The sequence below is a fragment of the Rana temporaria genome, chromosome 2 (genome assembly GCF_905171775.1).
Source record: "Rana temporaria chromosome 2, aRanTem1.1, whole genome shotgun sequence".
In the NCBI taxonomy this organism is placed as follows: Eukaryota; Metazoa; Chordata; class Amphibia; order Anura; family Ranidae; genus Rana; species Rana temporaria.
The window spans coordinates 75,786,887-75,800,045 of record NC_053490.1 but is presented as its reverse complement, the minus strand read 5'-3'; the positions used below and the strand labels follow the sequence as shown (position 1 = coordinate 75,800,045).

The 13,159-nt window shown below is 41.1% G+C and overlaps 1 protein-coding gene across 5 annotated transcripts in view; it reads right to left on the bottom strand.

Moving 5' to 3' along the window:
• DCLK1 (doublecortin like kinase 1) overlaps positions 1-13,159 on the bottom strand; it is a 477,375-nt gene that overhangs the window by 212,684 nt on the left and 251,532 nt on the right. For 4 of the 5 annotated variants that reach the window (XM_040340400.1, XM_040340401.1, XM_040340404.1 and 1 more), the window contains one exon: positions 9,917-10,011. In XM_040340400.1, the coding sequence (XP_040196334.1) occupies positions 9,917-10,011 (95 nt within the window). Of the gene's footprint in view, positions 1-9,916; positions 10,012-10,886; positions 11,240-13,159 lie in introns of those variants that run through there. The other variant, XM_040340403.1, reaches the window with a different exon arrangement.

Here is a 13,159-nt window from a genome sequence, read left to right as displayed (position 1 = left end):
CATCTTGTGTTCCTGATACTATGTATCCTGTCTTGGGCTTTATATTCTTTCACTTACTTAAACATAGTATGGAACACACATAACTGGTGTTTTTTCTCCCCCATCTTGTTCCATTCCAATACCCTAAATAACAATCAATCCAGTTCCTCCAGATAAACATATTTGTCCTCTGCTATACACCTGAAATGCAGTAATTAGCCATCTCCGCTCATCTCCATCTTAAAAATACATCTGCTTCTTCTCCTTCCCCACACCATATACATCTAAACTGCCAGCGCATACTCCCATGCCCCTTATACTTGACTTCGTAATGCTCTCCTCTGTAGTCTTCCAACAAACAGACCAGTACCATGTTAATCCATCCTTTAATTTGCTGCTGTTGCATTTCTATTCTGAAATGCTCCTTTGAGCTAGCCCCTCTACTAGCTTGCCAAGAATATTTACTCTCTAACGTCTATCTCAATTCTCTTTGCAATTTGAACCCTACATACAGTATAATTCCTCACTAATTTACTGAGCTTATGACCTTCTTCTCTCCTCTACCTTAAACATTCTCTTGCACTACCATATCAAGAACCTCCCACAAGCCTCTCTTTTTCTCTGGAATTTCTCCCATATACTGTTTAGAGAACACACGACCGTTTTCCTTGACAGAACCCATCAAGAAACTTGGTGGCAGAGCTTTTTTGCCGAGGAAAACGGTCGTGTGTATGCTTTTCATCGAGAAAACTGTTAAGGAACTCGACAAGGAAAAAAGAGAACAAGTTCTCTTTTTCCTCGACGGGAGTCTCAATTTCCTTGTCGTGTTCCTCGTCGGGATGGTTTTAGATGAGAAACACGTTCATGTGTATGCTTAGAAACCCACGCATGCTCAGAATAAAGTATCATACGGGAGTGCACCTTCGGTAAAAGTAGCGTTTGTAATGGAGATAGCACATTTGTCACGCTGTAACAGTCTGAAAAGTGCAAATCATCTCCTACCAAACTTTTACTTAACACGCAGTAACATGAGATTAGCAAAAGCAGCGCCAAGTGTTGTGCCAGTGGAATCTAACTTCCCCTGCCGTCGTATGTGTTGTACATCACCGCGTTTGAGAACGAGGAGATTTGGTCTCGACTGTGTGTACGCAAAGAAAGCGTCGAGGAAAACGATGTGTCTTTTGCAACGAGTTCCTCGGTCGTGTGTACGAGGCCTTACTCCTTGAAATCTTCAAGCACACCCTCAAAAGCCACCACTTTACACAACCATACAATGTACAGTTATTCTGCCCCTTATTGCTTTCTCATCTGCCAAGGCATACACTAACACTGTATATAAAGGTTACTCACATTATTATCATTTGTTTCTATGTCAAAGCGCTGTAGATTGTAAGCTTTTGTGAAAAGGTCCTTCTCTACTGTTTCTTGTTATTGCTGTGTTTTCAGAAACAACTGTATGTACTAGTCTTAAGGTCACTGTATTAATGTAATTACCTGTACTACTGCACAGCACCCCTGGAGCTTATGGTACTATATAAAAAGTATAAAGTGTATCATTAACCACTTAAGGACCGGAAGGATTTTCCCCCTTAATGACAGGCCATTTTTTGCGATACGGCACTGCGTAATTTTAACTGACAAATGCATGGTCGTGCGACGTTGTACCAAAATAAAATTTATTTCTTTTTTTCCCCCACAAATAGAGCTTCTTTTGGTGGCGTTTGATCACCTCTGCGGTTTTTATTTTTGCACTATAAACAAAAAAAGTGAAATTTTGAAAAAACCCAAATTTTTATACATTTTGCCAAAAGAAATATCCCCAAATAAAATAAATAAATAAAAAAACTTCATCAGTTTAGGCCAATATGTATTCTTGTACATATCTTTGGTAATAAAAATCGCAATAAGTGTATATTGATTGGTTTGCGCAAAAGTTTTAGTGTCTACAAAATAGGGAATATATTTAAGGGATTTTTATTATTACTTTTTTTCTTTTTACTAGTAATGGCAGCGATCTGCGATTTTTAGCAGGACTGCAACATTGCGGCCAACAGATCTGACACTTTTGACACATTTTTGGAACCATTAACATTTATACAGCGATCAGTACTATAAAAATGCACTGATTACTGTGTAAATGTCACTGGCAGGGAAGGGGTTAACATTAGGGGCGATCAAGGGGTTAAATGTGTTCCCTGGGAGGTGTTTTTAACTGTAGAGGATGGGACTAACTGGAGGAAGAGAGAGATTGCTGTTCCTAATCACTAGGAAGAGCAGATATGTCTCTCCTCCCCTGTCAACATGGGGATCTGTCTGTTTACATTGACAGATCCCCATTCTGGCTCTCTGTGGGGCGATCGTGGGTGGCCGGCAGACATCGTGGCCACTGACCACATGCATTGGCTCCGGAGTCAGGCTGCAGGCCCATGCCCCCTAGAGCTTTTAAAGGGGCCAACGTACAATGACTGCAATTCGCCCAGTAGAGCCAACCTACCGCAGTACAACTGCAGCGGCTGGTCCACAAGTGGTTAAAGCGGAGCTCCATCCAAAAGGGAAGTTCTACTTTAAGGCCTCCTCTCCCCACTCCTCTTGAAGAAATGTCTACCAGAATCCATCTTCTTATCTACTGCTGGCTGCCCAGACTGAGAGCACTGCAGCATCTGTTGACGTGACTTGGCATTCCTTTGAATGATTTGTCTTGGTACTATGTCCTGTTCAAGTCACTTCATTGTAAGTGACATTTTTTATTTTATACTAATTAAAGTGATTTCACCTGAACTATCCAGTGTGCTCTATTTCTGCTTCGATTGATCCAAGCCCATGTCAAGTATGATTACCTGTCCAAGAGTAATAAGGCTATTATTAATGTTGGCCAAAACAGCCTCTTTTGTGTGCCTGATTGTGGTTTCACCTTCCTTGACTTTCCTGTCTTTTGGCATTAGAACTTCTGTCTGCTATGTCCCTTTCCAATGAGAATGCCTTAGTAGCCAGCAAGGATGATTTTACTGGAGATGAGGATGGTGGGTTGATGGGGCTTACACCTTAAGAAAAATGTATCCCCAAGCAAAAAAAGAAAAAAAGAAAGGTAAAACTAGTTTCAAAGAGGTGCACAGATAAAATATTTCCTAGCTAATAAAGATAACAGTAGACATTCGCGGTTTTAATTTTACAGGGGACTTTTAATTTTAAATTAGTTGATAGGTTTACTTTAAACCAAAGGCAGCATTATATCTTAAAATGAGTTCTAACCAGGCTGTATGCCTTGCTTGTGGCAAGAAAACATAACGTGAACATCTTTTTAAAAGTAGGCTAACTTGATCATTTTTATGTACAGATTTTCAAGAGACTTCAAACAAAAGTGTGTACTGTTCAGTGGGTCACTGTGTGCCCAGGGTGAATCTGAGAAAACATAAAAGCTGGAAACTGAATTTGCTTTTACATAGCGTTTGATGTTTCCAGTGTGTCATCCAAAAGCACAATAGAGATCTGTGCATTAAAAACAACAACTAGTAATAGCATGTCAACACAGATTACAGGGGTGTGTGCATTCAGTAAAAGTGAATGCTCTAAGTGCTAAACTGGGCTGGCCAGAACTATACAAGACTCAATTAGTAAGTTAATGCAAAAATAATCATAGCTATGGCATGAAACTGTCAGTAACAGTAATCAGCTCAAAAATTCTTGATCTAGCATAGCTGGAGATGGACTTCTTACTTCCTTAGGACACTCAGGCCCAGATTCTCAAAGGAGATACGACGGCGTATTTTTATAAGATACGCCATCCTATCTCTGAGTCTGAGCCGTCGTATCTATGCACCTGATTCATAGAATCAGTCACGCATAGATTTCTATTAGATCCGACTGGCGTAAGTCTCTTACCCTGTCGGATCTTAACTGCATATTTACGCTGCCCGCTAGGGGCGTGTACGCTGATTTACGCCTAGAAATATGTAAATCAGCTAGATACGCGAATTCACGAACGTACGCCCGGCAGACGCAGTACAGATACGCTGTTTACGTTAGGCTTTTCCCGGCGTAAAGTTACCCCTGCTATATGGTGACGTACATGCGGCGTACCAATGTTAAGTATGGACGTCGTTCCCGCATAGAATTTTGAATATTTTACGTCGTTTGCGTAAGTCGTCCATGAATGGGGCTGGATGCAGTATTTACTGTATTTATTTTGTTGAAAAAGAAACATAACATTAAGGCCCCTTTCACACGTGCGGACCGTTCAGATCCGCCTGTCAGTTTTTTCAGGCGGATCTGAACGGGTGCTCCATGTACCTCTATGGAGCGTCGGATGTCAGTGGTGACATGTCTGCTCACACCCAATCAGCCCCGATCCTCTCTGCTAGAGTAGGATGGATGCAAACCCTATTTTGCATCTGTCTGGCGGATTGGATCAGATAAAAACTAACATCCCCCATAGAGGAGAGCGGAGATCTGACTGGTCCATCTCTGCACAGTGTGCAGAGACAGACTAGTCATCCACCGGCTCAGCTGGGATCAACAGGGCGATCCCTGTTGAGCAAGCGAATGTCCAAAAACGTATCCTTCCGGGATCCACATGTGTGAAAGGGGCCTAAATAAGTTAATTCTCATGTAATAACTATTCTATTGATTTGAATAATTCATAAAGCACAGCTCCAACTTTTTTAGTTTTGGATAACGTGGGAGTTAATTCTAACCCCTGTCAGGTTGTTAATGCTATGTCCATATAAAGTAGACTTCTCATGTCACTCTCTTATACCCTGCAACATAAGGGGAGTTCATTACTAAAAATGGAGGGCCAGATCCACAAAAGAGATACGCAGGTGTATCTGCTGATACGCCGTCGTATCCCTGTTTCTATCTATGCGGCTGATTCATAGAATCAGTTACGCATAAATATCCCTAAGATCCGACATGTGTAATTGTTTTACACTGTCGGATCTTAGGATGCAGTACCGCGGCCGCCGCTGGGGGGAGTTCACGTCGTAAACCAGCGTCGGGTATGCAAATTAGGAGTTCTGGCGATCCACGACGGTTTTTCGTGTTCGCTACGTCGCCGCTAGTATAGTTTCCCGTCGCAAATTTACACTTTTTTTTTGCTGCCCTAACTTTAGTCAGCAAGTGTATTGCTGTCTAAAGTATGGCCGTCGTTCCCGCGTCGAAATTTAAAAATCAACTTCGTTTGCGTAAGCCGTCCGGGAATACGGAATTACGCTACGCGCGTTGCTGTTCGAAAAAATTACGTCACAGCGCGCAAAGCACGGCGGGATTTCTGAAACGGAGCATGCGCAGTACGTCCGGCGCGGGAGCGCGCCTAATTTAAAATGAGACTCGCCCCATTTGAATTGGCCCGCCCTGCGCCGGCCGGATTTAGGATACACCGCCGCAAATTTCCAGGTAAGTGCTTTGTGGATCGGGCACTAACTTGGAAAAATTGCGGCGGTGTAACTTAAATCCGAAAAGTTAAGTTGCGCCCGGGCTTCGTGGATCTGGCCCGGAGTGTGCAAAATCTGGTGCAGCTCTGCAAAGAAACCAATCAGCTTCCAGTTTTTATTGCCAAAGCTGAACAAGCTGGAGTTAGAAGCTGATTGGCTACCATGCACAACTGCACCCGATTCTGAGTGCTCCAGCTTTAGTAAATCCTCCAAGGTATCACCAGAACAGGAAGTGGAAACGTAGACTGCAATAAACAGCTGACAGGGGTTCTTACCCTTCTTCACGTTCATTAAAAATGTGCTCTATGGCTCATTTATGTCTTTGTTTAAGAGAAATTTACTTTCCCTTCCTGTTAGAGTAACGGGGGACAGGAAGCAAAGGAAAATCTCCCCAATAGGGATTCAAATATCACTAAAATGTGTTCCCCACTCTATTCAAAACGTAGAATCCAAAAAAATCCTTTGGTTGACACAGTAGTTTACGTGAATGGTTTACTGCAGGAAAAATATTTACATTCTCCAAATACATTTCAGATATAGAAATATTTAGCACCTATGATCTGGCACCCTCTAATAACACGAGTCAAGTTTTCTTTATTATTTTGGGATATAGTGCGTGTATTTTTCAAACAAAATGATATGAGCTTTTATGCCTGGGCACAAACAATTTTAGTTAAATATATTCCTCAATAGTCACAAACAATATAAATCCACTTTGTGTGAACCAAATGCCTTTGCAAACCCAGATATCACCTTGCTACAGTAGTAGTGACACCATCGCTGGGCTGCACAATAGTCTGCGCAGAGAGCATAGCGGTGGGAGGGACCCAGCAGGTCCATCTACTACAGGCTGCCTGCAAAAAACGACGGGAAGGGGCGGATACAAGACCAATCACCCTGCACAATGAGAGAGAGCAGAAAAGACTGGTCTTCGTTAAAGGAATCTAGAGAACAGTGGTAACGTTTCACAATGGATTATTGCACAGATCTAGAAGAAATACATAAAGCACACAAAGATCCAGGAATACATGTCTCTTGTGTTTAGACAATATTTATTTATCCCGGAGTTCAGGTTTTAATGATTTAACTACTTTTGCTCTGTGAGTTTAGTGGATCTTAATATGGTACCTGCAGATCTTATTAGGGCTTAAAAATCTCTGACTGGGCCATCTGATCTGAGGTCTGGCCAGTAAAATTTTCTTTCTTCAGAGGTCTGAATCTCATTTTTGTTCTATGACTCAGATCCTTCACATCACAGCCCCCCCACCCCCTTTACATCAGTGACCTCTGTTGCCCCCTTCTCATCACATAACCCTCCCTTTCACATCCCAATGCCCTTCACAACACAGTCTCCCTTGTAATCACAGCCCTCCCTCCTCACATCACAGTCCCATTAGCAATCAAAGACCCCCCTTACATCGCAGTACACTCTCATGCCACTGTCCACCCCAACATCACAGATCCCCTCTCTTCATATCATTGTTCCCCCTTTAAATCAGAGATGCCTCCCTCCCATCACAACTCCCCCTTCCTCATATCACAACCCCCTTGTGATCACAGCTTCTCCCCTCCTCACATAACAGCCCCCCTTCCAATAAAAGACCCCCCTACACCACAGCCCCCCTGAAATTACAACCCCACCCACATCACAGCTACCCCGCATCACAGCTCCTTCCTCTTACATCATAGCCCCCCTTACATCAGAGCTCCCTTTTGCAATCACAGACCCCCCCCACATCAAAGCCCACCAAAAACAGCCCCCCCTTGCAATCAAAGCCCCTTCATTAAACCACAGTCCCCATTGCAGTTACAGCTCTCCCCCTTTCACAGTCCTACAGTAACACAACACGGCGGAGGGCAGGGCAGGGTGGACTCCTCTTCTGTGTGTACTCACCTGCCTGCCACCACCACTCCTGCTGTTACACTCACAGCATAGCAGAGGAAAGGAGGCACTGCAGGTCTGCACTGAGGGCGGGGGCTACCCAACTCTTCTTGGATTTCTAGGACTGCCTCATGTCCTAGTAACCCATAACCTGCTTGTTAATGTGAAAATTTGGGAAGCTCCCCCCCCTCCATGCAGACCTGCCATGCGTCTCGCTCTTTGTCCTGCTGTAAGTATAACAGCAGAAGCAGTGGTGGCAGGCAGGCGAGTACACACAGGAGAGGAGTCCACACAGGCTACTAAATTGTGTGGCCGTGGTACAGATAGGATTTTCACTTGGTCTGCCATTTGGTGATGCCTGCTTCAGAGCATTTGTCTCAAAACTGCAGCCAGGGAGCCAGATGAAACATTTTGATTGCCTTTATCTAGCCCTTGGAACACTAGTCTTCCCATTGACACCAATGATGGGGCACCACTACTTGCAGTTATACCAACAGTGAGTCACTAGTCCTCCCATTAAAACCAACGATGCTGAATTATTTACTACCGCAGACATCAGGGCATTTTCTACTTCCATTGACCACAGTCTGCACTCCCTAAAGCCTGAAGGACAGTAAAGTGGCCTGTGTCTAGAAAGTTTGGAGACCCCTGTTTTAGAAATTTTAGCATGTTTACTGAATTCCCATGCTCAAGTTCTAAAGGACTGCATGTATTTTACTTATTATAATTTTGTTGTCCCCTGTAAAAATATACAACCATTTCAAACAAGCAATAACACAAAGTGGTACCCAGTTCACCAAATGCTCATGGTAACTAAACAGCAGATTCATGCCTTCATTCATTTGAATGATTAGATCCATGCAGATTTGACAGTGCTTGGAGAGTTAACTTATCTAAACAACCAGATTCCTTGTGCAACATCCCTTGAGGTCTAAGTAAAATTTGTGGATTTAGGTCTAACTGAAATGTTTAACTGTTTTGTATAGCTACACATATAATTTTAACCATACTGTATGTTCTGCAACCATGCTTTATCCTCATCAGTTGTCTATTTCCTAACAGCATATCTCTAATCGCACTTTTCTTGTTAATTATGCAACTTCCATTCCAACGGACACATAACGCAAATCAAAGTAAACTCAACACAGAGGTTGTAAAGAACAGTCATTACTGAGAAGAGGAACCCAGCCTCCCAGCTGGATCCAATAAATGGGCTTTCACATCCTGCAAACTAGTACTGACATAACATGTAGGTTGCCATTGCTGAACTCTGCTTTTGAAAGTTATTGACCTTGAACAAGTATGCAGATCGGGAATTCTGACTGACCTCACTTGGCTGTGTGTGTGTGCTGAATTCATGATTCCGAAAGTATGGAGATTAAAGACCATCAAGCAACTAGCATTTTCAGAAGGCCAGCAAGCCATCCTCCGTATTTCTCTCAGTATAGGCTTCTTTAATTAGCAATGAAAAGAACAAGTACATTTGACTAAAACTGTGTTAGGTTATATAAAATGCAAGAGGAATGTTTAATAATTCGCCTGTGAAATGGAAGCATTTAGGCAGATGTTCTGTACTGTCTGTAATAAAGCAGAAATGCTTTACTAAAACACATTTCTCAAGTTTATGGTCCACTGCACCTGTGCCAAACCATTACCGTCCAGGTGCGTTGGGTCGTTTTGCTTGCCTGCCAGGATTTTGGAATAAACACGTCTATGTTAGAAGCAGGACTTAGCTTAAAGGCTGAGTTTCACCCAACTTGAGGAAAGAGAAAGTTGGAGTGTGGCTTATAGTCAATTAGTAGAATTTTGGAATAAACACGTCTATGTTAGAAGCAGGACTTAGCTTAAAGGCCGAGTTTCACCCAACTTGAGGAAAGAGAAAGTTGGAGCGTGGCTTATAGTTATTTAGTGCAGCTACTTTTTTGTTATTGATCTCCTATATTTTTATACTGCTAAATACAGGCAATATATAGACCTCATAGAACCAAAATCCCTACCCCAGAGGGGTATGCAATCTAATCAGTTTCGCACACAGTCATACAAGCACTTACATGGTCACTCTAGGGTCATGTTAGTCAGAAGCTAATTTAATAGTATCTTTTTGGGATTTTGGAAGAAAACTGAAATAACCAGAAGAAATGAAGTACATACAGCAACATGACCATCCATCTGATACACCTATACTGCACTAAAAACAAAATGGTAATGTTGTTTCTATGAGCAACAAAATAATTTAGAAATGTAAGATAATTTGTCCTTTAGCATCAATAAATTGCAGATCGTTACCTAAAAATCCACATATGAATAACATGTGATGATAAATTAGTTTCGGGCACTTGCGTTAATGCAATTTTTATTATGTTTCTGGGAATAAGAAGCGAAAAAAATCATAACAGTATAATGGTTTGCCCGTCTATTGCACTTGTACTCTTGTAATATATAATCTCCTCTGAAGATATGATGTCTGAGTGACACATTAAGGCCAACTGAATAATTGATCCTTCTCCTTCTGGCAGAATACATTCCTGACTGACACATGACAGTGCCAACTGGAAGCAATGTACTGAAAGTCATCTAATTAAAAGACACTGAGAGGCAGAAAAGTGGAAAAAAAGGAGAACTGTACCCTCTGTTTGCGCAGGCTTCCCGGGCTGGTTGGTGATGGGCTTGGCGACTTCCCAGAGCGAGGAGTAGAAAGCTGGCTCCCTGGGGTCCCATTGACTGAGCAAAAAAATTTAAAGAAAGAGTTAATGTAAAAAATGTGCAATCCTTATCAGAACGTCCTTCAACTTATTGAATGCGCAAGAATGTGTTATTGTGACTTCATTGTATTCATTTTACAGCAAACATCCATTTGTATATCATTCCATTGAAAAGAACCACTGCAGTCTGCACAGCTATAAAGGGAAGAGGAGAATACTAAGCCTTTATCCCAGCAAAATCAATGCTGCATAACACTCCGCTCTGGACAAATGAAATCGTCTGGATGCCAGCACTGCCGCCTGCAAAGCTGTTCAGCTTCAGTGATTTATAGAACTGTCAAAGCCAAGTGCATCAGTAACTTGCCTGTAACTTTACCCAGACTAGAGGGTAAAGGGGCCACTATTATACAATTACAATATACTTAATAACATTAAAGGAGGTCCTATCATCTAAGTATACAGGATACCCATGTCCACCTAAATCATATGCATCCTAAAACACAATGTACTCATTGAACTGTACAATTACATCTTAAAAATAATTATTGAAACATAAAGCAAGTATGTTAAAGACATAAAATATTAATTAGCTACTAGAACTGATTAGCTGACGTTGCTCTATGCTGCTGCTCAGTTCATTTGCTGAGTGCAATAATTATAAGACTGCTACGTTTCCAATAGCCATTGACTTGCTCTCATTGCACTCATTCATGGAATTGGATACTGAATACTCAAACAAGAACAATAAATATAAGCTAAAACAATATCAGCAGTAACAGAATTAATGATGAAAATGATAAATGAGAACGTTGCAGAAGATGATATTCACAACCAAGCTGGACTGTATTGATAATAATGATTTTTTATTTGTATAGAATAAGGCTTTGAACTTACCTTCTATAAGCTCTAACATGGATAAGGCTTTTGTGATTAGACAAGTAGTATAAAAATAAATAAAACAACAATAAACAGAAAAAAAAAAGAAAGGCTGCTTTGTAGTAAAGGAAGATGTGGCACAGTGGAAGAGAGGCAGTGATTAGTTATTGGAGACTATGCTGTTCATACAGGGAACAGTGTGAGATGCAGGATTCAGAAGCAGATGCTTTTAATGCGTAAGCCTGACGTCTTGCAGGCAGCAGTGGGAGGTGCAGGTGCTGTCTTAGGGCTACATCAAAGGTATCAGTTAGGGAGAATGCTGCTGTTATTGGAAAGGAGAGAATCTCCCCACTCTCCTACTCTCTCTACAAACCCCCCAAAGCCAAAGAAATTTAATAAGCTGTTGTGAATCATTAAAGGGCTCTATAAAGAGGGCAAAATACCAAATGACTCATCTGGAAATTGAAAAGACAATAACTCTTAAAAGAAAAAAAAAAAAACACTGATGACTACTGGAACATCAAGAGCAAAAAATAAATCCATTACAGTGACTCTTCACTGCTTTCAGACTTCAATCACAATGCTAAATGATAAAATTACAGTAACTGCCTTGTTGATTAGATTACAGAAAAGATGAGATACAAATTGCATGAACATACACTGCATTGGAAGAATAATTTCCAAGATTATTTAAAAAAGGCAAAGAGCAAAGTGCACAGCAATCCTATTTTTGCACTGTTCTTAATCTCTGTAAGGTCAGATTGAATTGGTTCAGAAAAAAAGATCATTACTGATCTTTTAATTGTAAATAAATAAGGTCATGTGTCCCATTTCTATTCACATTGTCTGAAACTTTATTTGAAAGATAAATAACGGTAATGCAGACAAATAAATAAGACTGTCCAAAATAAAAAATGACTGGGTAAACACAGAAATGGCATTTCTTTCTCCTTAGGACGAATAGCATTCAATCAACTGCAAACTGTTGTGACAATCAATACAATGGAGACTATTTACTAAAATAGTCATTTTCACTAAAGCCTGCACCCACCTTAATACATGGTCAGGTTAAGGGGGAATTAATAAGAAATAAACACGTTAAAAGTGGTTGTAAACTTCAGACATTCAATATTATTCAAGCATTTCCCTCTATAGTGTGTACTTGTCTCAATTAAGAGCACTTAGAAGAATTTCTGTGTGCTGCTCCATTCCCCTGTTATCAGTTATAAGCTGACAGGAGAGGGATCTCCAGCTGATTGACAGCCTCAGCTCTGCTCTTGTGTGCTGTGTGAATGGGGGGGGGGGGGGTCCCCTTCCTTCCAATCAGCTCTCAGAGCTCTCCCGAAGCTCTGCAGAGTGGAATTTCAGCTTTCTGTCCCATTTTTTTCTGAAAGCTCAGACAAGCTTTATAAATTCAAAATTTTTAATGGATGTATAGAAGAGAAGACAGCAGATAAACAGGTACAACTTAAGTGGGATGATTTGTTTCGTCTCTGTGTATCACCTGATGCCGACTTAAAATAAACAGCCCCTATATACGGAAAATTTGGATGGAGCTAACGTGATAACATACTGTATATCAGCAAGTATGTCAGACTGAAATGCAAGCTTTTAAAACACTGTTGTCAGGTATGTTGTGATATCTGAAGCCTAATAAGGTGAACATTTGCATTCCCACAGAGTAAAAATGTCTAATGAAGAATCTTATAGTGTTATGAATTCTTAAAATTATCAATTTTTTTTAGTTAGCCAATGAAATACATTACATTACTTTAATTCCATGCTTTTTATCCTTTTACTTTGGGGCTAACAAAAAACAGCACTCTACAGCTACAAAATATATTGAAACCCACACAAATGAATCAAACTAGAACGTTAGGAAAACTCCAGTTCCAACCTTTATGGTCTCTCAACTCCACATATCATTTTGTAGTTTTAAATACCACACCACACATTTTGTCAAAAATATCAGACTGGCCCGGCTGAAACTAGGTCCTATATAAACCCAGTCCCCTATTGCCCCAGCGGACTTAGTATGATACAACACGATCAGATGTCATACGTCCCTATTGCCACAGCTGACTGCACAGGCTTAGTATGATACAACACGATCAAATGTCCTACCCAAACAAGACATGCTGAGGCTGGAACCAGTGACTGGCAAATATGGCAAAGATGGCAAGCGGTTCAGATGTGAAGTTTGCAATTGCAAAACTGAACAATGCCAATTACCAATATAACACAAAGGGGCAGATCCACAAAGATCTGCACCGGCGCAGCGTATATAAGAT